We start from the raw sequence: 27,882 nt of genomic DNA, 5'->3' as shown, positions 1-27,882 counted from the left end.
GCTCATTTTAAATCTGCCCGCTTCTACTCTTCGCCCTCTGCAACGCACCCAGAAGAGGACTGTGCGACTTGGGATGGTATCTCCTCTGCACTGAAATGTCTGCAATAGCTCCCAGTGGCTGTGAAAAATAAAGTGAAAAACCCTCTGCATTATGCACAAGGCCTTCTGGGCCCTGTGTCCTCAATACCTTCAAATCTCACTTATGTATCTCCATACTCGAGCTCTTCCCTCATCCACCTCCAACTCCCTCAGGGTCAATTGCTTCTGCAAGCAACCAGTTGGTGATAGATTTTTTTTTTTTATCCAGATGGGGTCTGCCTCTGCAACAGCCTCTCTGCCTCCCTGAAACATGAGGAGAACCATTTCCGGTTCCGGAAGCACCTCAAAGCCTTTCTATTTGCATCTGCTTCTTCTCCTCCTCCTCCCGGCTGACTGCCTGGCGTAAACTGATTCTGCACTGGTTGCCTGCCGACTCTATGATTTTGGGCCTATGCCACCTCCCCCATCAGGTGAACCCCTGCACTGCCTTTCTAGGAAACCCTGCACTTGGGGACTGTTTTCTGTATTCCTAACAGTTCCTGCACCACCTGATGTGTGCACTTATCCTTGCACTTGGCACAATTGGCCGTATTTCTACTTATTGTCATTTCTTCTTCTTCCCATGTACTGCACCGTCCCCTCGCCCCACCCATGCACTTGGGTGATGTAAGTCACACCTGGCCTATTAGGTGTGTTGTCTCCCCTCTGATCCCCCATCCCTTGTCTCATTGTGCTTTGCTAAACGTGTGTATAGGGGCATTACACATGCCATAGCATACAATTGCACATCATATGATATCATACACAGAATGCATTCATAACAGTAAGATGGCAGCCACTTACCTTGTACACTGCACAGTTTTTTTTTTGTTCGCAGTACCCCACTTACTGCACACTTTTCAAAAATTATAGCTCACAAACAGCACTGCGTTCATGTTACAAACTTCAAACAAGTACATACATTTCATGCATACACCCAGGACGCCTGGCCATTCATTAACTTGCCCACTTCCACTATAGCCTTCTGCACTTCTTTGTACAAAGAGACCATCGACTACACTTTTTTTGTACATACCACAACCACAAACCTCAAACCTCATTGAGTAGTGTCTTTCACTCCACCGTCTCATTTCCATGGCTCCCATACTGAAAATGGCAGTGTGTGGCACGTGTAATCCTGAAAGGACAGTGTAATCCGCAGAGTTTTCATGCTAGGAAGGGAGATCGGGGGGCTGGAATTGAGAAACAGGGTAGGTGATTGGGTCTTTAGTGGTCCCTCTGAAAAGGTTTTAGTTTTTCTTAGTTTTTGGGTTTTTTACGTGTGTTTTTCTGTTTTTTTACGTGCTTGCAAACACCTGTTTTTTCTCTTTGTATAATTTTCTGTTTGCTTCTCCTCCTTCATTTTTTACAGAATTAAGAGCAATGCTTCGTGCACAGTGTACAAGAAAATGGCAGTGCCAATGTCAAGCAAAGAAATGCCATTTGCGTGAAAGCAGTGTATGCTCTGGAATTTCATGCTCTCATAGTGGGTGGAAAACATGCCACCAGTGCATATAAATGCAGACATGCTTCTGTTCATAAAACACCTTCTGAGCTGTGGCTGGGGCACAATTACAACGGCATGGTCCCATACTCCTTTTGGGGGAATGGGTGAGAAAACGACCTTTGCAGTGGGAAACATCTGCATCACTGCAGTCATCAACTTCTTCGGGTGACAGGGCAAACGTCCATATGACATGTAACCCAAATGTAGACCTCAATAATGCACCACAACACCTTCACCAGTAATGATGGAGGCCTCCTATCTGCAAACATGAACCATCCCACCAAAACTGCACACATCGAGACTGGCCCACAAAGCGTCCACTCCTTCCAACCCGAAATTAGCAGCAACGCCTATTTGCACAGCACACCTGTACAGATCTTGTACACATGTATCACCCACGATCAGCATTGTGCGTCTCTCCATGTCCGCCAACCTCATTACACACAGAGTATTGGGAGAAAGTAGTACCGCCCCTTCCTGTTAACCACACCTTTACACATGATTCCATACTTTCCGGAGTTCCATTCGCATGCCCACCATTCTGAGGATGTGGCGCATGCACTTTCCCAGCTACAGAAAGGGCTGCACCCCAGTAAAGCAGGGCAGTCCTTCTCCCCTCTCCACTGTTCTTCTTCCAGCGCTCCTTTATTGCGGATTGTAAAATATTCACACGAATGCACCAATCACAGTCAAAAAGTCTGCGTTCAACACTATCATTTCTGTACAACACTCCATATTTACCGTTCAACACTCCGAGTACACGTTGCATGTGCTTCCAAAGCACCTTTCGTACAGCATCCAAAATCGTCCACAGCGGCACCCATCATGCCTTTGACCATGCACAGAAGAGTCTACTGCTTGCTGACACCCTTCACAACATAATGGAGCCATGCATGGGAACATGTGGCCATAAACCACAAACCACAAATGTAGCATAGCCATCAGCACTTCTACCCAACCCCAGCACCATAACACAGTGATGCATGGAAACATGTTAGCAGATTCCACAAACATACCACTGCCTCCACCACCCCTTCCCACTTCCATACACAAAGTATTATGTCATTGGCAACCAAACCGCACAATCCTCACAACATTGGGCTTACTCCCAGGAAGCTACACAAACCAGAATGTCCAAGCACATCAAATATTCACTTCAACCCGACCCTCTTGTATACTGACAGTGTTCCAACACTGCATCCAGTGGGCACACTGCAAGACTTTTCACTGCACAATCTCCAGCCATACACCGAAAACTGTAGGATGTTCCAACAATGACCACACCCATGGAACCAACAAAGTATGCATGTCAGCACACTTCTGGTGCTATATGAAGAGTAAAATGTGTTACACAACCATTCTGTGAAGGTGACCACCGTCTGAAAGATGCAGTGAAAACTGCATTGCTGCAGTGGGTGTGGTGAAGGCTTTGGCTTTAGGGTGCATGGCCTATGGCCTACGGTCTTTAACCATGCAACCAATAGTCTAGGCCTTAGCCACACTACCCACAAAATAATGCAGCCATACATGGCAACATGTCATCAAGTACCACAATCCACACACATACCACAGCCACCAGCACTCCTACCCAAACTCTGCACCGTCATACAGCTAAGCATAGAAGATTCACCTTCTACCAGAATCTACAAACTTAACACAGCCTCCGACACCCCTACCCACTTTCATTCACATACGATGGTGTTACTGCCAACCCAACCAACCAACAGTATTTGCATGTCAGTTGACTTCTGGTGCTCTATCAAGTGTACAATGTGCCCCACAACCATTCTGTAAAGGTGAGGCGTCTGTGACAGATGCAGTGTAAACTGGATTACTGCGGTGGGTGTGGGCAAGGCCTAGACTATTTGATGCATGGCCTACGGGCTACAGCCTTTGGCCATGCACCCAATAGTCTAGGCCTTGATCACACCCACTGCAACATAATGCAGGCATGCATACCATCATGTGCTAACATACCACACTGCACACATGTCCCACAGCCACCGGCACTACTACCAAACCTCCACACCGTAATACAGCTAGATGGAAACAAAACAAAGCCTTCGGCACCCATACCCACTTTCATTCACATAGTACGTCTCCCAGCTCTCTATTCAGTACAGAAAAGCAATACATCATACTGCAGCACAGATGTCACTACTCCACGCAATGGACACTACGCAATCCGATGCGATATGCAGTTTAGTCCATCTTTATTTCTATGCCCACACTAATGAAGACTTGCGCCCACTTCACACACTGCAGTATCCATGCACATAGAAGGTGCACTTCATCCCTACCCTCTTCAATACTGTCAGTATTGCAACACTGCACTGAGTGGACTCACTGCACAACTGTCACTCCAGTAGCTGCAACCATGGATTAAACACTGTAGGATGTGCTAAGAAGCACAGCACCCATGCAATCAACCATCTATGCAACACACTGGTACATAGTTGTCGCTGCAAGGCCTCCATCCATGCAACACACTGGAGTACATGCTATCTTATAATGTGCATGTCATGTGAAATACACTCCCCTTCTGCAATTGAGCTCCCACCAGTCACCATGGAAATATGTCTCTGCACCAGCTATCATGCCGTAACAAAGCCTGCCTGAATGCAGCACACATGGGAGACGGCTGTGCAGAGACCCGTGAATTGGCGCTGTACGCAAAGGACACTGCATGCATATCAAAGTCTTCATCTAAGTATTGACATATCTCAGATGATTCACTTCTCACTCCCCCACCCTTTCCATCCCTTCTTCCCACATGGCGTAATATATGTTATGCAATGCACTCCCTGTCTGCTATTCAGGTATCACCAGTCAGTACGGTAAGAGGTTACGGCACGAGCTATCGTGCATTATGAAGGCTGCCTGTATTCACCACACATGGTTGGGGCCTGTGCTGGGACTGGCGAATTGGCGCAGTGCGCACGGATACTGCAGGCACACCACCACCTTGGTCCACCTAATAATCACATATCTCTGATGAACCACTTCTCTCTCCCCCGCCCTTTCCATCCCCTCTTCCCACCACCACATGCTGTACATTTTGTTTATCAGTCCCTTCGGCGGATGCACAGTCCTCCGATACACCTTGACAGCGTTTCCGAAAATCTTTAATGCACAGCATGCTTCTCTCCAGCCAACCACCGGCCGCGTCCAAAGTTTGTCGAAAGCATGGCATACTGCAAGCCAATGAGCCTTCTATCCACGGAGCGAACAGGGAAATGCGTCCGCGGAGCAGAGCCAGATATCACTAATTTTTTTAGACGTACATTTCAGTTCTTTGCAACAAAAGTACTGGTCGGATTTCCACCAAACACACAAACACATACTTTCTGACCCAAGCCCCCGCTCCTGCCGCACATTTGGTGCAAATCTGTCCAGTCTTTCTGCCTGCAGCAGTGCGAAAGTTTTCGCCCATTCAGTCTATGGGAAAAAAATTATGTTTGGGACCCCCTCTATAACTTCCCCCCCTGCACGAAACCTCACCAAAATTGCCAAAAAAATTCTGAGTGGCATAAATACTTCTTTTTGCAAAGTTTGGTGAAGATTCCTCCAGGGGGAGCAAAGTTACAAGCCACCGATAAAGTGGTCTTCCTATGAGTTTAGCAACTTAACCATAACTACACGACCGCTACCGTGGGCCGTGTAATATATATATGTATATAGAAAGAGATATAACGTTTCAGAACATAAACTTCACAAATTGTTTTACTTTAACATTTCCAAAGGAGATGAATTAAACTACTCACCTGTTATAAGTCGCCATCCAGGGTTTTCATCCTTTCCTTTTATTCCTCAGATGGGTTCTCTGTCTGACCTTCATTGGGCTACTCAATCAGTTGTAAAGCTTGTCTGGAATGACTTCTTTTCAACTGATTGATGAGGACCCATGTTTCTTCTGTCTGTTCTCCTTTTGGGATGCAAATCTTGTAGGCAACAGGTGATATTTTATCTACAATTTCAAAGATACCACGCCAAGACAGAATGATTTTCCACTTCTTTGTCTGATTCCTTTGAAAATTGTACAGGTCAACCTTGTCACCTACCTTGTACTCCATCTTTGTGGTCTTTGGATCATAATATGTTTTCATTACCTCAGCCAACTTTTCTAAATTGCGCTCAGCATAAGCAAAAGCATGCTGGAGGTGTTCCCTTACATTTTAAATGTATTCATGAGTGGGGCGACCACTGACAGTGCCTGCTCCTGAGTTCTGTAGAGCAGACGCTGAGGTAACACCATCTTACATTCACTCATAAGCTCAAATGGAGACATTTTAGTTGCAGAAGTTGGTCTAGCCCTAATGGCCATCAGGACGAGCAGTAATGGAACTTCTGCAAACTTCCAAAAACTTTGTTAAGATGCTCACAATTGTCTTGTGGCATCTCTTCACCCCTCCAACCCCCCACTCAAGGCCGGGTGATAGGCAATGTGGAGTTTTCTTTTTACCCCTAGGATCGCCGAAGTCCCACCATCACTTCACTGGTAATATTACTTACTTGATCCAACTCAAACCTTTGCGGCAGGCCAAAATGAGAGAAGATGTGATTGATCATTGGTGTGGCAGCAATCTCTGCCTTACAATTTGGGGCTGGAAGACATTCTACCCACTTTGTGAACAAGCATGTTACAGTCAAAATGTACATGTTTCCTCTAGAGGAACAAATCACTGACCTGCTGAATTCGACTTGAAAATCTGACAAAAGCAAGTGTCATTCCTCATTTTTGCAGGGGAGCTATGTGTGTGAGTGAACTGGGTTGAAATTGGGCACACACAAGACACTCCTTCAGGAAAATGTTGAGGTCCTGGCCACACACTCAAACTCACCCAAGATTTCCAATGTTGGATGAAACCCCCTTTGACCGGTGGTGGCAGATTCATGGGCTTGGTTAAACATCAGGCTTCAGAGTGAGGAAGGTACCACCCACTGGTTGCATCCAGATAGGGCTCTCCATACTAACAAACCATCTTGGATCCGCAAAATCTAGAAAAACTTCATGAACACCCATAGATCCTCTTTACCGGCATATTTTGATTCGGCTAGAGGAAAACTCACAGGGTCTTCAATGTGCCGATTAAATTTCCCAATAATCGGGTCCTCTTTTTGTGCAGTGATCAAATTTGCATCTTGGGTATCTTTACCAAACTGGGCAGAGCGAGAGTTCACTGGTGGCATGTGCTTGTGACCTGGTGACAGCAGCAACTTGGATTTCAACCAGCAGGGATTCTGTTTCTATGAAATCCCCCTGCAGAGCTCTGGTTTTAGCCGGCTGGTCAGCCAGGTCATTTCCATTCTTATCTGGCTTCTACATTTGGGAATGACCTCTTATTTTCTTCCAATATATGGTCATCTCATTAGAGGTCACCAGATTATGAATTGACTGGATACATTTGACATGCTTTAATGGTTTGTTGCTGCCACAAAGCATGCCTCTATGCTTCCAGTTGATCAGTTGTTCCACGAACCCATTCCTGACATAATCAGAGTCAGTGATTATGACCAGTTCTTTGAGTTGGTGGTGCAGGGCAGTGAGGATGTCTTGATAAACGGTCATCAACTCTGCCACCTGACTACTTCAGGGTCCTATTTTGTAACCAGCAGAGGGTTCTGGGGTATCTTTCATCCACGCATTCCCAATGCCAGTCACTAGTTATTTTTCCTTGTTATTATCAACATGATAGGAGCACCCATCCACATAAACTGTGGGTATCTCCTGACACAAGTCTTCTTCATAGACCCTGTGTGTGGAAGGTAGTTATGCCTCCATATTATTGTTGATCATTAGACTTTCGTCCTCTAGCCAGTTTTCTTGAGTGCAATAATGCAATGCCACCAACCCTTGCGCTAGGTGACTCTTCTTGTTTTGGCCATATCTGACCTTCACAGGTACGTCTTACATGGACAGGATCCAAGAAGTAATTCTGGAATTACTGATGTTCCCTGCCTGGATTCTATCACTTTGTAAATAAAGCAAGGGTTGGTCAAGAGTCTCGACAATGATGCGCTCCCATGGATGAATGGGCGGTAATTTTTCAATGCCCAAACCGTTGCCATTGTGAATTGTCACACCTATCTGCGATGGTAACCTCTTTTCGCACTTGAACTTTCACTGCCTAAGTCAGCAATTGAGCTGTCCATAATGCTTTTTCTGTGTCATCAAAGCCTTCTTGCAGTCATGGAATTTTTCCTCCACAAAGAAGAAAATTTTGCATGCGTACAATATTATTTTGTAGACTGCATTGTACTTTTGATACAATACCGCTGTTAGGCAGGCATCGAGAACCCTGTCTCCAAGTAGAACTTGTCGTTCTTTATGGGATAAGCCAAATGAGGAGCTTGGGAAAGGTTTCTTTTCCATTGTTTAACTGCTTTGGTTTGTTCTGTACCCCACTCCCGCTTGACTCTGGCCTTTAATAAATGGATCAAGGGTCGAGTGACCTCTGCATAGTCTTCAATGAACTTTCAACTATAATAAGTGAGTCCAAGAAGGATTCTTAATTCGCACAGAGTAGTAGGTTCTTTTAATTTCATTATGGCTTTCACCTTCTTCGACTGGGGATTAATACCCTCAAGGGTAATATCATGCCCTAAGACGTTCACTCAGGTCTTACTCCACTGTGCCTTCTGAAAGGAAATGTTTGCTCTGGCTTCTGCAACGGGGGTAGAACATAGGTGATTTCTATTATATGTTCCTCCACGGTTGAGATCTTTATCAGAACATCATGTACATAGGCCAGGTTACTCCTTTTGCCGAAGTGAGGCATGGCCTTATGTAGAAAGATGTTGAACTCATTGCTGAAGATTATGTATCCAAAGGGGGTTTCGGGTTCATGTTTATTGCTGCCCACTGAAGGTAAAAGTAAGCTTGTACTGGTCTTCCCTACTTATGGGTACTGTCCAGTAGCTGTTGGTCAAATCAATGGTGGTGTACGCCTCTGACCTTTGGATCTGTGCCAGCCCTTGATCGATGCAGGGAAGTGACCATCTTGACATGTGGACACATTTGTTCAACTTCCTCAGGTCTGCACATAGTCTGCATTGGCCGTTTGGTTTGAGTACCCCAGTACTTGGTTTTTAAAGGTACTGTGGATCAGACGAATGGCCAGAAGGGATTCTAAGTTCTTAATAATCTCTGTGAGTGACTACATACATGGATGCCAGAGCTAACCAGTATTGTTTTACAAATACTGGAGCCATCTTGGGGTCAGTGGGTATGTTGGTTGAATGAATGGATGTGCGTCCACAGTCGTATGAGCCCACTGAAAAGATATCTTGGAATTCCAGAAAGACCTGTTTCAGCTTTTGTCTTTGCTCCTCTGTCTCACAGGCACCAGCAGGATTGAATCTTTATTCGGCCATCTGCTTGAAACCTGGAAACACTTTTGGCTCAGCAATTGCAGCAGCATACACCAGTTAGGTGGGGAGATCTCTTTTTATGGTGTTGACCTGACAGGAGGTTTGAGGGATTTGAGGTACTGGTCCTTGGTTCTGAGTACTACATCATTCACCCTAACGTCACAGGTCACCTCTTCCACCCTTTAAGGACAGAATTAGTACACCAAGAAATTCCCCCCATGCCTGGTAAAAATCTTTTATGGAGGAATACCGTCAATGAGGTCAAAGCAATCATTTGCGATAGGTCCAATGATTTCATTACATTGATCAATAGAATAATTTTGGGCATCAACCCCCATTCCAGTAAAGCTGTCCGCGCCCAAGTGATACTTTGATGGTCGCTGTTATCCACCACTATTCAAATGGTGTTGTGTTATAGATCTATAGGGGTGTCTGATTTAAATATAAACCTTGTTATTTGATGTGGGGATTCGTATTTGTATAGGCATCCTGATGTTTGAGGTTCTGGCCTCGCTTAATTTTGAGGGGAATAGTGAATTGTTACACTTTTCTGGGATGTTAACCTCTTCTCGCACTTGAACTTTCACTGCATAAGTCAGCAATTGAGCTGACCAGAATGCTTTTTTTGTGTCGTCAAAGTCAATGCGGTTACCCCTGAGTTGTGACAAGGCTTTATTATTTATTATTAATTACGTCCATGTTGATTGCGAATCGGTTGAGAATGTCACTGCCTAAATTAAAGGCAGAAGGAACATCTCTCACTACTCAAAAATGATGTTCTATGTTTTTGTTGCAACTGGACATTTTTACCATACACCTTCTAGGCAGGAGATGTTTGGAATTTGCAGTTTCCAGACCTACTTCCCATTAACCAATTAAAATGTGGGCATGGTCTGATTGTTTGGGAGTTTCCTGAATAATCCGTCTCTGGTGAAGCTTCTTTCATTATTCTTGTAACCTAAGGGATAGCCTGTGGTCGGGCAGGACGTTAAGGCTGAAATGATATTTAGTACAGGGTGGTGGTCCTGACCTCAAACATTTAAACTACAATGGTTTGCTGTAGAAACAATTATAACACATCTCCATATTAAGTACAATACATCTTCATAAGTGTGCATCATAGGAGGGAAACGTACAAATCCAAATTCGGGAAGAACTGGAAAACCAGTTAATTAGGACCTTTATTTATTTAGGTCACATATTACAGCATGGATAATTCAATTTTGCTAGCTGAAAGGCTTACATATAGACAATAAGCAGTAAACATAGTTGCCTGCTTGCTGAGTTTTGTAAAGCAAGGACGCAAATGTTTAACAGAAAAGCCACAAAATGCTGCCTATTATACTTAAAGATGTACAGAAATCTAAAGTGGCTTTTTATAGGCACTCTGCCAACATTTCAAAAAAGAACACATTCGTAAAATAAGTATAGTGTGTTGTCTCCACAATAATGTATTGTTACACTGTTGTGTTGCCTGTGTGTTATGTTACAAAATATTACTTCATATTTATCAACACTTTTACAACCAGTACTTCGTACAATGCAATGTTTTACTTCAAGAAACCTAAAAATAGGGTCTGCTAAGAGGCGACGTCAACACTGAAGGTGGTAAGGATGATTTAGGTCATTGGTCTCTATGATGTAGGTTCAAGACACGATGACGTGGGACGTTTCGGCTGTGAAAGGGTGGCAGCCTTCTTCTGGGGCCAGGAAAAGCAGGTCTCCCTATGATTAAAATACAATATATAAGATATTGTTGGATGTTTCAGAACATGGACCATGTATTCTAATGTTAAAAATGCCTGTGAGAGGCTAAAAACTAGGGAAAGCCCTCCGTACCCAAGCACTGACCTTGCGTTCAGAGGTTTTTAGGTGTATGAGCTGATAGTAGCAGTGCTCATGGTAAAAGGATGGTTGCCCTCTGAATGAGGGACGCTGGGTAATCACAGAGGAGCGACCTTAAAGACATATGTGGTGGATTAAGACACATGTGGCTGGGGAGCCTATTAGTTGCTGACATGATGTAAAAGTAACACGAAGTGAGGGGTACCTGGTAGAATGGGTACCGCAGAACGAGGTGATGCGTGAGCCCCTCAATGTGAAAGGAGTCTTGGTGGCAGGAGATCAGTTCCTGTCTGTAAGATCTAGGCAGTCAGAAGATCGAAGCTCCTGAGCGGGGGGAGTGGAGAGACAAAAAACCAAAAAAAGGAAAATGAAGAGACCGCAACAGCCTGTCAGTGAATGATAATGGCTGTGAGGTAGAGCCCTGAATGGGAGGCTGGTGCCCTATGTGGAGTAGGACTCACCTAAAGGCATGGATCTGTTGGCGTGCGGCGAATTCGCACAGAAGCAGTGCTCACGTTCTGAAGAGAAGGAGCTGTGCGGGCAATATGAAGTGCGCTTGCGGGTGGAGTGAGCATCTATCCCTCGTGCATGCGCATGGGCGCAGCAGTCTGGTATCCAGGGAGACAACGACACAAAAGGATGCGTCGTTTAGAGTTCGACAGTTGGTGTTGTGGATACACCTGGGCTCAGTGAGCAGGCCGGCCAGGTGAGTTGGATGTCGGTGCTTGTGTATGTGAAGGAGAGAGAAAACTGTAAACAGAAGGACATTGCATAGAATATGCACATTGTGGAATGATGCTGTTGAGTAGTCAAAGGCTGGGTGCTGCGTTGCACAGAGTGAAGCGCCGGCTGGTCGGGGTGATCAGTGTAAAACAGCATCATTTTGTTTGAGTGCCATACTGTCATCTAACAACCCTCTATGACAAGTCTGGTCATTCAGTGTGCATTGGAGGTGGCTCACAGTATCTGCACTCTTTTCACATGTGTCTTTCAGTACAGCAGACTCTATTTCTCACTCTGCACTGGCCTGTGTGTGGGTTTTCACCTCCTGTGTAGTTGTTCAATGTGGTTTTGTTGTTTTACTTCAAATATCTGACTCTGTTGTACTTTGTCTTCTAACTGTCAGATTTCTTCCTGGGCCTGTTTATACTTCTCAGTCTGACTCTGCACATACGCCTCCCTATTTTGCACTCACTCTTCCACTAACTGTGAGTGGAAATATAAATAAGCTGTGAGCTGAGCCATTTGGATCAGTTCTTCACAATCATTCTGGATCTTGTAAAATGCCTTCAAAGCTTTGTGTAAAATCCCACCTTCCTGCCAAAAATGTCACTGCTCACTAAGGTAACCTCCTGCATGATTCTGGTTTGCCAGTTCCAGGCTTTTCCCTCACTCCATTCTCCTTGAATGAAAAGCTTAGCCAGGAGATGCTTTCTGGCTTCACACACTTCTATGCTATTAATTTTGAATGGCTTTTTGCTACTTTGTAATGCTTTCTTTGAGCAGGGACAAACTCATTATGTTCCTGCTTGATTTCCACACACACAATGCCAAATCAAAACCCGTTCTAATCAATCTCCCTTTTCACCTATTAACCCCTCCCTGGAACTCAGGGGTCTAGTATTTGTGGCACTTTAACACAGCAAAACAACATTTTGTCCACCTAAATATGATCACCACCAGAATGAATAGTCTGTCACAATGTACTTGTCATGAGTCAAAAGACAGTAAGGGAAATCCTGGCATGCACCCCCAATTTGTAATGATATATAGGGAGATCACACTCAACATAGGGAATTCCTTGGGTCTACTGCAGAAATACCTGAATTTAGATTTACCAGGCACATTTAGCAGTTTTGAAGTTTTGAGGCAGGCTTTTCATTCACCAGTGGGCCTAGCCTGCCCTTTCAGTTATATCCGTTGGGGGTGTGATTAAACAACACACAGCATATAATGTAATCCGGAACCAATGCATGGTAGGACTGCATTGCCGAGCCTTGGCATGTCTCAACCTAATGTACCAGTGGAGTGGCTACTCCATTCTCTGCCAATAATAGATCTCATAAAACATATCTCCATATAAGGAGCAATACAGACAGAGAAAAGTACAAGTTGTCTTTTACAAAAATGTCCTCATCACGTGGCAGCTTTTGCCCTTGAGAGCCTGCTCCAGCTGTCCTCAGTCATGTAGCAATGTACTTCTCTGGAGGGGCCAAAACCAACACAGGCTGCCTGAGGTGTGATGTGCAGGCACAGCAGCAACTGTAGCATGCCTCAGAAGAAAGGAAAACACATGATTAGAGCTGATACACATCACTGCACCCAATTACACAATGATGTGTGCTCCCCTGAGTGCCATGCAACAACTTCCAAAAATGACTCACCTGGCTCACATCCTCATCATGTCACCCTTCACACCATTGCAGCTGGACCTGCTGACATCTGGCCAATGCTTTTACAAGTACCCCACACAGTGACTGTATCCCCACCCACAACATCACCATGCCATGTGCTCTCCTGAGTTTCATGCAACAAGTTGAAGAAATTAGTCACCTGGTTCACATCTTCATCAAGTCAACCTCTGCACCATTGCAGCTGGACCTACCCACGTTCAGGCTAACACACTGAAAGAAATACCCCACACAGTGACTACCCCCCTGCCCACAACATCATCATACCATGTGCTCCCCTGAGTGCCAGGCAACAAGTGAAATAAATGACTCACCTTGCTCACATCTTTATCAGGTCTTGCTAAATCACCTTGTTAGCTCACACAGTGCATGAAACAAAAACAACTGGACAGCCTTGATGTGTCATGTATGCAAGAAAGAAACTTGACAGCTATGGTCTACCCAGCATCAGCCAACAGTGGTATTGCAGCCCTGGCCGTTGGGCCCTGCACACAATGACATTTAGCTTTCCCCTCCAGAGGAGGCTGGGTTCCCCATGAGGAACACCACTGAGTAATGTGGCTGGTATACTGCATCAAAGTCTGGTGCACAGTGGCTGGATTGTCACCCCTGCCTGGCCCAGCCCAAGTAGCACACCCTTGGGACACCTGCTGGATCCTGTTGGGTTTGCTTATCCTTTTCTTCTGTTGCCAGGCCTGTTGCTCCACACCTGCAGAGGAGACCCAGTCTAAGCATGGAGGAGGCTGTCCAGCTCCTGTGAAATAAGTCTGTCCCACAGGAAGTACCTATGCACTTACTATCATGGACCCCGGCCACAGCCAAATGTTGGAGACAACCATGCCAGCGGTGACTCAGGCTATCTGGTCTGACCGCTGCAGCCATATGGCAAGCTGGTCCCAGCCAAAGGCTGAGATTGCCCAAGATGGTCCTCCCCGACCACAGGGCTGTGTGGCCATAAGGTCATGCCTACCTTAGGCCACTGTCCAGGGTCTAGAGGTTAAGCTACCATCTACAACCAAGGCCCAGCCTCTCGTTCCTGACTCCCATGGGCTGGATGCTGCCACGGTGGCTCTGGATGGGCCAAGGCAATCAGGTCTGGTAGGCTCATCAGAAAGGGAGAATAGTGCTCACTACCCACCCTGCATCCCTGCAGGTGCACCCAGGGTGTGTGGGAGTTTCCCATTCACACTGTGGCACAGCAGGAGGAGGAAGGATACAGACCCTTGTGACACCGGCACTGTGGCAGCACCTTTGACAAAACAGTGCTTCAGTGGATGACTCTCAATCGATTGCATCGAGGTAGCTGATATGCTACTTACAAACACCTGACCCAGAATCAGGTCATCTACAAATGATTATGCACCACAATCCCCACAAGTGTGTGGTGCACTATGGGTGTGAGAGGTTGCCCCCTTATGTCCACACTCGAGTTCTGAGGCAAGCAGCTCTATGCACTGGCACACATGCTGGCTATCTTCTGCCAACCGAGGCTCCACATTGATGTGTTACCATCATAGTTTTTGGGGGATACAGACTTAAAGGTATTCAGTCATAATCCCACAGATGGCCGCTTCACCCAATTGGCTACTCAACCATATAAAGGCTGAGAATAGTTTGACATTGATTTGGCCCCAAGACCTCTAATAATTTGCCTCACCAGATTCAACTGGGGTATCCGAGCACCAACTATACTGAGCGAAATATCAGAGTGAACCAGCCACTATATGGTTCGATTGGTCATCTGCCCCTAAACCCAGGGTGGACAAACAATTAGCATGGCACGACCGCTATGGACATCCACCACAGTACCATCTGGCTTCACCCTTCCCAGGCATACTGCACCATGTCTCAGGTCCTATCACATATGTTAATGCAACAGCTCCCCAACAGAGTGGACAAAAGTTATTAGTGGTGTTCATGGGACAATGGGATCACACTTCAGCTGGCGTATGCTGTCCCTCACCTCCATAGAGCCACAGGCTTTGGTTTGGCTCTCCAACTCATACATGTTGGTCTGTGTTCCAAGATCGATTGGGTGCGTAACCAACATCACTGCTGACACCTGGTGCCCTTTATGGGCCTCCCCACCTGGTAGTGCAACATGGTCAGGGTACAGAGGGGACAGTCCACCCCAGTTGACAGTCGTACTGGGAGCAGGGGGCTCAGTCCCCTGTCTCTGCACCAGTGACCCCTGAGAGATGCTGGGACAGTTGCCAGAGTAGGGTGTGCTCGTGGTCAATCTCCTTTGTCCACGTGGACATGATGAAACTGTAGCCAGGGTTCAGTAACACTCTTCACCCAAGTGTCGAGTGTCCTGCCCCCTGGAGAATTCCCAGCTCACCTTGAGCCAGTTGCGCTGAATCACCACAGGAGGTAATGCATCCTGTGTGGGCCGGATGTGCTCAGGTGGCGCTCTTGCAAGGGTATCCGCTGTTTGAGGTAACCAAACTGCCCACCATGCAACCCCTCCCCAACATTTTGTACAAGAGGTACTGGTGGTGGTCATGGTGCAATGGGATCACACTTCAGCTGGTGTATGCTGACCCTCACCTCCATAGAGTCACAGGCTTTGGTTTGGTTCTCCAACTCATATGTGTTCGTTTGTGTTACAAGGGTGGGTCACCGACATCAGAGCAGTCCACTAGTGCCCTTTATGTGCCTCTGCGCCTGCCCGTGTCACATGGTCAGGGTGAACGGAGGACAGTTTACCTCTGAGTGGTATCATGTCTTCTTTAGCTCACTCTTCAAAGTACACTTCATCTTTCACTTACGCTACTTGTTGGCAATCTGTCTCACCACCATGCTCATCCTTGGATGGAGTCAATCACAAGCTTTTAGTTGCATTCCCAAGTACCTGACTCAGAGAAAACCTGATCCCGCCATGCTGGGGGACACTACCAGCCTGACACCATCCATGCGATGTGCCCTGAATAGAAGAACTCTAGTCCCCTGAGAGATGCTGGCAAGTCAGTATTCTGTACGCCACATTTCCTGCACCCACTTCCCGACATGGATGTAACACTGGGCTCTTCCCTATACATATGCAGTTTCTGAGGGAATCCTGACTAGTTACCTCGCCTGCGCTTAGTAAGATGCTGACATTCAGTGGCTCACCACACCTGATCTGAAGCCATACTAGGGGAGCTGAAACTCGTGTGTTTGGGCTTGGGCCTGGGCCAGTTGTGGTGTTGGCCCAGCACCTTCTAAAGACTGGAGGGGGGCATCTGTACTCCTGCCCTCTATATGGCAGAATAGAAGCACAGAGCCCCCCAGCCAAGATTCTCTATATGGTAGAATGGATGAGCAACCAAGGTTTAAGCTCTCAGGAGGTGATGCAGGCTGGTTCTTAAGTACAGTGCAATCTCCAAGCCCCCACAAAGGAACGTCCACACACTATGTTATGTGCTAACACAGTTCTTTAAATATAAATTAGGTTCAGGATATATACATCAATTAATAACACACTTTGCGCTCTGGCAATTCTATTATGGTAAATATACACAATGGGCCTCATTACGACCCAGGTGGTAAGTTACCGCCTGGGTCGTACCCTTACCACCATGGCATAAACTATGTTTACGCCATGGTGGTTGGCGGATTTACCACCCCATTCCAAGGTGAGTGGGGCGGTAAATCCCCATTTCCCATTTTACCCTTCCCCATTCCCATTTTTGCCCCATAGGGCATAATGGGAATGGGGAAAGGCAATAATTATGGCACTGTAAATTACGGTGCCGTAATTATCGCCAAGGTCCCTTTGCGGCATGGCTTTTAACGGCTGCAAAAAGCAGCCGTTAAAAGCCATCCCGCAAAGGGAACCTTGTAATCGGGCGTTAAGGGTCGGCACCGTTTACGGCGCCGTAAACCCCTTAACGCCTGGGTCCTAATGAGGGCCAATGTCTATGTGGTACCACGCTCAACTACTGGTTCCTTTAAAATGCATCGACTGCTGACAGTTATAATGGCATACAAATCATGTAGCAATGTATAAAAGCATAGATCATAGGAAGGAAGACAATGTAGTTAAGCAATGGCAAAATGGTTCTCTTGCTAGTAAGACACAGTTCTGTGTGAGGATCCCCCCCACCTGGGTAACCTGTAATAAAGAATATTAACAAGCTCAGTCCATTAAGGTTTAAATAGTCTTATTTCCTGGTAAAAATGTTCAACCACCCCAATGTACCTGAGATATATGAGGTTCTTTGATAGTTCATCGACAGATGCTTCGAGAGTGGACTCCCTTTAAAGCAGGAACGACAGGGCGTCGAGATTCACTCACTGAGCAGGGTGGATGGCACACTCTTACCTTCCTCGTGCTTTGATGCTCGGGGCGTTAGCATATGTAGGGCAGCAGGTTCTCCAGGGCCACCTGGCCTATATGGGCTAACTGCTTCGATTGCCTACCCTTGGGTTCACTTTTCGTGCTATCCAAATATAAACTGTCAGCGTGCCAATGTGTTATGACTATTTTGAGGGAATATGTGTAACCCTACTCTGTACAAGCAACTATACTCGAAGTTCTAGGACCAGAAATCATTGGTATACACAAAATCTGACATCCTATGTTCACACACCATATATTGTGGCAAATTGATATATTTATAGAAAAGAAATAGCTTTATTTATAATGTCACATACAATACAAAACATGCATGAAAACAGCATACATGTGCAAAAATCACTGAATCCATGTGCGAGGTTAGTCGCCTATTGAAGTGCAACATTGCAATTCAAATTCATAACAAGGTTAACATCAATTGTTATGTTACAAACAATATCACAACAATTGACAGGTTGGCGCTCTAAACAATATCACCGCGATCCACCAAGGATTCAGCTGCCCAGCCGTTCTCACTGTGGCAAGTGGGTATACTAAGATATAATAATTAATGGCCACTGAGTATCAAGTTCTAGCTGATGGTGAACGTTGTGAATTCCCTTCACATGTTCATTACACTGCCACAGTAGTAGCTGTGTAGTTATGGTTAAGTTGCTGTTTCCATAGGAAGAGTACTTTTTGGGTGGCTTATAACTTATAACCCCCCTTGACGAATCCTCACCAAACTTTGCAAAAAAAAAGTATATGGGCCACTCTGAATTTTTTTGCAAAGTCTGGTGATTTTTGGTCCTGGGGGCGAAAAGTTAATAGGGGGTCCCAAAACGTCTTTTTTCCCATAGACTGAATGGGGGAAAAAACTTTGCGCATGCCTAAAGCCCAAACCGCTGGACAGATTTTCACCAAATTTGCGGGAGGAGCTTGGTCCCGAAAGCGTGCTTTTGTAAATTTGGAGCCAATCCATCCAGTAGTTTTCTTTAAAACGACCAAAATGTATGTCTCAAAAAATGTGTGATATCTATGTCCGCTCTGTGATCACACTTCCCTGTTCGCTCCGCGGACAAGATACCGATTGGCTAATCCGTAGCGTCATGTCCGCGGACATGTGACGCGTTCAATGATTGGATGTTGAAGAGCGTGAAGTGCGTTAGATTGTTTCGATGCGCCCGCCCTCTTTCATTCGTGTTTTGGTGTACGCTAAAACATATAAAACAACACAACATTGCACTTGGTAAACTTATGAAATACTGTCTCGGAAGGTGAGGGTTAATGAGGCTGGGATGGGATGTGGCAGCAGGAATTCAAAAAGTGGTGTTTTTTTGTCACCAAAGTCATACGGTAAATTGGATGTTGTTGCTCAATATAGTGTCTGTAAAGTACAGGCAAAGAATTACTGTGTCTGTGTTAGAATGTATTTAAAATAATATTGCAGTCATACTGGCGCCCTAGAGTTTGAAATCTGAGGCAGCCACTTGCACTGTTTGATGGAAACAGCAGGTCTGCAAGTGTAGGGGAGTACAAGTTCTCATGAATGCATTGAGACATGTTGTTGTAAAGTCAGAATGTATTTGCGTTCTGAGTGAGGTCACTTGCTTTGCTTTTTTGGTTGCAAGCTCAGTAGGCCCACGCATCCGAATGAACCCATAAGGGTCAATTGTTTTTTGACCTTGAGCGAAAGGGAAAATTCAGTAAGAATGCAGGGAGTGAAAGTTTGCAAAAAATACCATTTGATAAGGTTATGCATTCAAAAAGTTTGTAAGGCACATGTGATATCAGTTCAAGAAGATTCTTTGGTGCAAGCACATTGCTGTCTGAGTTTCACAAAGAAAATGGAGACAGTGAATATCGTGTAAGTTTGCTTTTGACGACTCTACACCGGAACGAGATTTAATTTTTTATTACCTGAACATTAATTTTGGCAATGTAACTGAAGTACTATCTTTCTGTGTAGTTGTCATTTGTTTTTAGTTATGGAGAGTGCAGATTCTCAGCGTTTGTAGGCTATCGCTCGATTCACCCATGTTCAACGCTAATATTTCTTTAAAATGTCATGTATGACCACATCGATTTGTGTATCAGTTTCCACGTTCTTTTTGCCTTTTTTGAAATCACGAGATTTAATTTTTTATTACCTGAACATTCATTTTGGCAATGCAACTGAAGTACTATCTTTCTGTGTGGTTGTCATTTTTTTTAATTATGGAGAGTGCAGATTCTCGGCGTTTGTAGGCTATCACTAGAATCACCCATGTTCAACGATAATATTTCTTTAAAATGTCATGTATGACCACATCGATTTGTGTATCAGTTTTCACGTTCTTTTTGCCTTGTTTGAAAATGTTTGCTAAAGGTTGGGTATTGATACGTATTTCTGTTATGTATTCCAAATAGCGACATCCTGCCTTACTGCGATTGCCATGGATTCCAGATGCCAAGTGATGGATTTTTCGCACGCCAGATGCATGTACTCGTGACCGGCTGCCTAACCGTGACTGTTTTGTGGGACGATTGTGCAGGACCCATTTGTCCGTAAGCTGCAGTGGCCATTAGGAGTAACATAACATCTTTTATGGTGGTCTAGGCCTAAGTTCATGCCGACGTCTTGGAATGCACTGTGCGACCGAAGCGGTTGCTTTATCGAAAACAAATACTTTGTGTATGGGAAAAGAACAACGTGTGCCTCACGATTAACATTTTTGATGACGACCGAAGAAACAAAGTTACTATTTGATTGAACATGGGAATAGTCTGATGGTCTCAGACAGTTTATTGTGAAAATAAAAGTACTTTACAAATTGTAAAGTGTTAATGTTTTCTTTTAAAAACCAGTTTATTATTTCAAAATGTGACGTGCTACTTTGTATGTCGCTGTGTGTTCATTTTCAGGTTCTGCGTCACGGCACGTAGGTGCTTATGGGCACATTTGGCTACACTGGAGAGGAATGTCATCCAAAAAAGGTGTAGAATATCATTAGGGTTGGTTATGTGACGAGATGCGGGAGTGTTTTCATATTTGACAAGTGTCGTAATGTAATTTAAAAAAATAGCAGTATACCTTTACTGACTGAGGGGTAGGCTGTAGCCATGGGGAGTGGGCAGAATTTCGGGGTCATGGTTTAAGGTTATGATCACCACAATGTGGCTACTGGCCATGACCAGAAGGGAGAAAAGATAGGATTAAAGTGGCCATATCCACCTGGGACTGGCTTTGTCGTAAAGTTGTTTGACATTTGGATACATTTGAAAGGGAAGAAAAAAGTGCTTGTGGTAATATGTTAACAGGGTTTCCTTTTTGCTTTTTGCATACTGCCATGGAAAGCGAAGAGCGGCCCTGTATGGAACACCTGCCTTCCCTTTCTATGGTGGCCATCTTGGAAAAGGATTTTGTTTCCTAAACCAGGATGCCACAGGAGTCCCACTTTAGGGCAAAAAATCCTTTTTTTAGTAGCACGGGTTACTGCATTGGAAATCTAGATTGTTAATGGCATTCATCCCCCATTTTAGGGGCTGAAGGGGGGTAATGATCCAGAGATCGCGTTGTGCACTCTCGCTTCGATTGGGCTGATAACTTGGCCTGCTGGCCCTTTATTCACCGTTCAAGTCCCTGGAACGGAGGATGAACGCTACAATATTCCCATTAGCATAACACAAACTGCAAATGGAAATGTTGGAAAATCTTATTGTGTCTATGTACTTTACTGAGAAATATAAAGTAGACATATTTTTTGCAATTTTTTTTATTTATATTTTTTAACTGTGAAAGGTGGTTCTTAAAAGAACATTTATCTGGTTTACGGATGGCTTTTTTTTGGAAGGACAGCTAAGAAGGAAAGCTGCAGACAAAAATGAGCAAAGAGGCACCAAACAGTAATATGGAGGGTTAGGTGGATGGGGGAAAATCTTGTGCGTGTGTTATTTGTAAGGTAGAGGCAGTGTTTCTCATGCTCCTTCATTACAGCAGTGGTGCTGTTTCTTGGGGAGGAGCGATGGCCTTAGCTCATGTCGTTTTCAGATAAATAGTACTTTTGCTAAAAGTATGTACTGTGTACTGCATTGTTAATGGCAGAGTACGAATAGGTGTTGGAGCTCTGCAAAGGAAATGTTAAGGTTGTAAGTTCCTACATCAGCAAAAAATGTTGTTCCACACTGTCCACGAGGCATAGATCTTATTGTTAAGTGTGTACGGATTCTCGGACACGTCACCATGCTGTGCGCCAGCATAAGGCCATGTGGCATTCTTCGGAAGGTGTGCAATGAAGTCAGATGTTTGTTTACATTATGGTTACGTGCCACTGCTAGAAACCTATGACCTTCAGTAGAAAAACTTTCTTAAAGGGACGTTATGGTTAAGTTGCGCTACTAAAAACATATCAAATTCAGTAAAAAAAACTTAGTTAAAGGGACTGTGAAGATACTGGTGGGGGGTGCCTGTACTGGTACCTGGTGGAATAGAGTTCTTCGAAGACACGTCGAAGGATCCTTCTTGAGTGACTCCCTTTAAAGCAGGAGCCACGGATCGTCGAGAGGCGTCAAAGATGGTGAACTTGTCGTCGACGGCGGCGATGAGAAGTTCAAGGGTGCCGAGACCCCGATGTCGATCCAGGCGGTGCTCGTCAGCAACGTCCTGCGAGGATGAGGTGTGGGGGGCACCTCGGCGATAGATTGTTCAGGACCGCAAAGAGTTTCAGAAGAGCTGTGGCCCAACAAGGGCATCGAGCCATCAAAGTCTTTGTGGCCTTCAGGTGGCGGGAAACCCACCGGCGGATTCTCCTCAGCGCGTTGGTCGTCCTCGACTTTCTCCGGCGGGACAAAGCGGTCAACGTTGCGGACAAGGGAGTCCTTGGATTCAAATGTTCTTAGGCAAAGGAGCGGGCGGCTCCGGTCATCGGTGGCACAGTGTCAAGTGGTCTCCACGGCTGGGCAACACAACTTCGATGGGCCTCCAGCGGTTACACAAACCTGCGAACCCTGGTGGACGGCAATGGACTTCGACAGCGGCGAAGTCCGGGTGCTTTGCTTTGTTCTCCTCAGCGGTCGCGTCTCGGGTCAGCAGCCTTTCGAGGGTCTGACTTCCAGGGAGCTTTGACGAAGGTTAGCGGTGCTCGATGGTCCCTCGGAGCACGGGAAGAGGGCGTCTTACCAGATCCTCTCTCGGATCAGTCCTTGATGAATTTGGCAGGTTGAAGCAAATGCAACAGCAAGTCTTCGTCTTCCAGCTGGGCGTCGAGGATCAGCAGTTCCAGTTACTCTTAAAGTGTAGACACAGCTTCTAAATGCTCTGAACACTTCTGAACAACTTCCAGTGGTGAGAGGTCCCCAGATATACTATCTTGTCTCTCATCCACACTGCTGGGTCACTCTCAGCAGCTAATCATACAGAAGGGCATTCATGCAGTCAGTCAGCCACACAGTGCATTCAGGCCATCCTCCTCCCTCTCAGACACTCACAACAAGGAATGTGGATTGGGACAAGTACTCAGCCATTCAACACTACACACTGCATTCAGGACAGTTTCGGGCAGGGCTATCTCAGTTTTTGTCTCTCATACCAGAAACCAGACAGCCACAACAAGAAGTGCATATTGGTTACACACTCCATTCACCCAGGTCCCACCCACAGGAGGTACCCACAACATACAGTCACTGGGAAGGCCCCAGTCAGTCTGGACTGGACTTCACAACAACACCATATATATAACTTGCACCCAACAGCCAGTCTGGGGGAAGGGACAGAGTCAGGGCTTCCCAGGACTTGGGGAAAACAAGGTAATAGGTAATAGAAAGCAAGAGGCCACAGGGGCCATCTTGTTCTCCATCAGGAATCAACTGATTCCAATGGCAGGGCATGGGGATCCCCAAAATGGAGGATACTCAGCGCACCTGTCAAAGTCAGCATGGAGCTGCCACCAGCCCATACCCTGCTCTGCGGGCCACCCATAGGTGCCCAAAAACATACACTACGGGAACAGGGTTGTACCCCCACCCATGGGTGCCGTAAGGGTATCCCACGGGTCGTTTCACCAAACCAAAAGAGAGAGAGCTGCACCGCCAGGAGTCCCACATGAACTCCTGCACAAAAATATGACAGAACACACGATAAAAAGGCAGTAAAGGACAAGGATACAGAGGCCCTGCCCCTCCGATGCATTTGCAGCATCACAGGGGCGTAATGGTTCAGTTGCGCTACTAAAAACCTATGAAATTTACAAAAAGAAAACGTTGTTAACGGGACGTTATGGTTCCAAGTAAAACTGAAAAACCCTTGAAATTCGCCAGTTATGGTAAGCTAAGCAATCATAACTTGTGCCACCACTCTGCACTGCCAAGACTAACACCCAGGACATCAAAGATGACATCACAAATGTCATTGATGACATCACTAATGACATCACATGTCTGGCTCCCCATTTTTTCTTTTACTGACATATCTAGGCCACATGGTTGTCTTCAATAACAGTCAGGAATTAAACATTGAAAAGGTGCTATATTTGTAGACTTATCCTTCAAGTTTGTTCTGAAAGTAATTCCCTTAGGGTCTAGTCAAATCATGTGATACATATGAATAAGGTAAGTAGCAGCTTTGAAACAGAGCAATCATTTATCTGCATAAAGGTAATCAGTTAGGTTATGAACACTTTCTGCTACTACTGCTGCTTTTTTCCTTACTTCAATTTCCTTGTATATACTCATATTTGTATGTGTTGTTGTCTCTTTTTGTTTTGTCTATAATAATGCAATTATGTAGTAAGTGGGTTTTATTACCTACTTAACACATGTTTCACAGTACGCAAAACTCTAAAAAGAAAACAGTTATCATTTCACTATTCAACATGGCAAGCTTATGAATATTGCACCACCATCATGTATGCTGCACACAATGCCTATGTTTCTACATGAGTAGCTTAGTATACTGGATAGTACTTCATAATAGAATGCTATTCATATCAATGCATTGCTTAATGCACTAATTAGCACTTGATATTTATTCCAATTATCCTTGACACATTTTGGTCAACATTATAATAAGAATACCTTCTACAGAGTTTTCATGAAAAGTAAATGCACATGTGATGTCATCAGTGATGTCATCCATCACATTTGTGATGTCATCTTTGATGTCCTGGGTGTTAGTCTTAGCAGTGCACGGTGGTGGCGCGAGTTATGGTTGCTTAGCTTACCATAACTTGCGAATTTGAAGGGTTTTTCGGTTTTACTTGGAACCATAACGTCCTGTTAACACATTTTTTTTAGTGAATATTATCTATGGATGTGATGGAAGATGTGAGTTATCCACTTGTGATTGACCAACATAAATACTTCCTGACCAAAATAACATTCTGCTTTCTCTCATACCACTATCACATGCATGATTTACCACCCATTTCCATTGCCTTTCTTTGGCACATCATTCATCTGAGTCACTCAGGCATCAGCTCAACTCATGTCATCAACTTTGGAAATTAATATCCCCAGAATCTCCGGAATGTGAGAGACCAGTTGAGTGGCACTCCAGAAATGATGCCCTTTGACTGGTACACACAAAAAACACACTCATCATGATCTGCTATTGTAGGCATGGCTATTTGACCTACGTCACAAAGTTAACAGTCACAAACAGGCACACTGTAGAAAGTTCAACCTCACACGTGTTTTTGCAGACACACACACAAAGTGAATGCTAGATAGGATCTCTGCAGATAGTAGTATGCTGTTGAAAAAAATAAGGTGTAAAGCAATGAGCATAAATGATGCAAACCATGGCATGAACATGCCATGATATGTTGTCTTAATAATGCCACCACCACACAGCGTTAAAGTCTTTGGGCCTCATCACGACTAACGGTAATGCTATTAGCGCGGGCGGTATTAGCCCTACCGCCAAACTCCCGAGCGCTAATAGCGCCGGATCACGAGTTCAGCGGTAATGTAAGTCCCCATTCCCCACTGAGCCCATTCGGGAATGCCCCATTCCCCATTGGGCTCAATGGGGAATCTTCGCGCTAATACCGCCGGTGGATTTACCGCCGGCGGTAATAGCACAAATTTTCGGAGGATTTCCCCCCAGCTCAGAGCTGTGGCGAAATCCACCGAAGCCCTGATTCGGCGGACCCTTAAATCCGGCGGTAATAGCGCTACTGCCGGATTTAAGGGTTACCGCCGAAGTCGTGAACAGGCCCTTTGTCACTGCATTCCACCATATATCATACAACACATACACTCTGTTGCACTTATCCACTTGTCACACAAAATACAGAAGATTTTACAATGCTTCAAAAAACAATCCAAACACATTTTATAGACCTGTCTCTCTTATTAGAGTACAGCAAAAGAGGAATACATGCCAGCTAGGCCATAACACTGATCATTGGTATAGATCACAAGACATCACTAATTATAGGTTTCAAAGTAAGTATCTCACTTATCCAAATTCCATGCTTGCACTTGGTTGACTAAGCCTTGAAAACAGAGGCTACATTCCAAACAATGTCTATGGGGGTCATTCCGAGGTTGGTGCTAAGGGAACAACGATGGCGGTAAAGAAATACCGGCATCGAATACCGCTACGGGCTATTCTGACCAGCCCAACCGCTATTAACGGCATCGTAAAGTACGGTGCCGTTAATAGCGGTCTGGGCGCGGGCACGCGACCCATCATGCCGGCAATAGCGGCATGCCGTAAACTGGAGTAGATCACAAGGTAAGCGGACATGAAAATTACGGCTTCATGAAGGCGTTAAAAGTGCCTACCGGCATGCCGTAAAAACCGGCATCGCAGATCTACTGTAAAATGCCATGTGCAGTGATCCCAAATGCCACAGGTGCACACAATCAGCACAGGTGGAGGCAATGGAGTTTGCCCCACTACAAAATAAGCACACCCACACACCACACCCCTTAACACACCAATATCAATACAATAGCAGCATCAACACTTCAGCTGGAGGACAAGCATGCATTGCAACAACAGCAAAAACACCAACAACAGCAGGCACCACAGAGGAGATGCAGCAGGAGAAGGAGGGTGAGACAGGCCCTGCATGCCCCACCAGTGCAACCAACTTAACAATGCAAGGAGCCCCCAATCCCAAACATCAGAGCCAGTCCCTCAAACCCAACCCCGCAGCACAACCACATCCCGTACCGTCTGTGCCGTGACACCCTCAACACCATTGTGGACATGATATACGACTGTCAGTCTCATTGAAATATGCACCGCCATCCCCCCTCTACCGAAGGCAGTGTCGGTGCTCCACCTCAAGCACACAACGGAATACGTATCTCTACCACAGACTCCCCAGGCGATACTAGAAACAAAAGGTGCCCTCCATGCCATGGGGGTGGTTTAACGCAATCACAAACTATACCACCACAAACAGGTGGAGATGGAAGGTGACGCAAGCAAGATCCTCAGACATTGTGGTGCACATTATCCCAGATCAACCACAGGAATGCTGCATGTCACCATGGGAAAAATCCGTGCAGAAGGCCAAAAATTGCAGAGGCTACTGCCAACGCTCACCATCAGAAAATCCTACACAACACAACAAATCACCAAATTCACACAAACACAGCAATATGCGTACACAATGCATGAGCTACAATACAGCAGAGCACACCGTGTATCATCTTGAGGATGCAACCCATACCATTATTCCATGGCACAGGACACATTGAGGGCCAAAAAATACAACCATGCACATGTGCATGTGACCAACGATAATCTGCCGGCATGTGTGACTCGTACAGCTGTCCATCATTATTCACATGACATCTACCTTTAATTGCCTCACATGCAGGTGATAGTGGCTATCCCTTGAAGCCGTGGCTCCTCACCCCTGTCCGAAACCCACAGAACAGGCACAAGGAGGACTACAATTGTTCCCATTCCCGTACCAGTGCAGACATCACGCAGACCTTTGGCACGTCGAAGGCACGATTTCACTGCCTCAGCCGGTTGGGTGGGGCACTCCGCTACAGGCATGAGAAGGTGGCCAAGATCATCATGGCATGTGTCGAGCTGCACAATATGTGCATCTGCCGGAATATGCCCCTGCCCCATGACATTGAACTGCTACCACCTGGTGATGATGAAGGGGAGGAAGAAGATGTGGCTGGACATCATCGCGGTGGCGATGCACAGGAGGGTCTTACTGTGTGCAAGTCCGTGATTGCAGAATATTTGTGACACACGCATCAGAGGGTGACATGATGGTTGGACAGAGGGCACTGGGTGTGGGGGTACAACTACACCATGCACTGTGAATAATTGACACATGCGCAATGATGAATGTCCACTCAGGTCTTGTTTTTCACACAACCGGTGTATTAAATGT

At 45.5% G+C, this 27,882-nt stretch overlaps 1 protein-coding gene across 1 annotated transcript in view; it reads left to right on the top strand.

The window, feature by feature from the left end:
- LOC138560287 (putative nuclease HARBI1) overlaps nt 1–27,734 on the top strand; it is a 51,897-nt gene extending 24,163 nt beyond the window's left edge. The window contains exon 2 of the mRNA XM_069642747.1: nt 27,346–27,734. Within this exon, the coding sequence (XP_069498848.1) occupies nt 27,346–27,734 (389 nt within the window). The remainder of the gene's footprint in view (nt 1–27,345) is intronic.
- The last annotated feature ends 148 nt before the right edge of the window (nt 27,735–27,882 follow it).

The sequence above is a fragment of the Ambystoma mexicanum genome, chromosome 1p, assembly GCF_040938575.1.
Source record: "Ambystoma mexicanum isolate Mex_15411 chromosome 1p, UKY_AmexF1_1, whole genome shotgun sequence".
In the NCBI taxonomy this organism is placed as follows: domain Eukaryota; kingdom Metazoa; phylum Chordata; class Amphibia; order Caudata; family Ambystomatidae; genus Ambystoma; species Ambystoma mexicanum.
The sequence above is the reverse complement of the archived record's forward strand: the minus strand, read 5'-3'. Positions and strand labels throughout refer to the sequence as shown.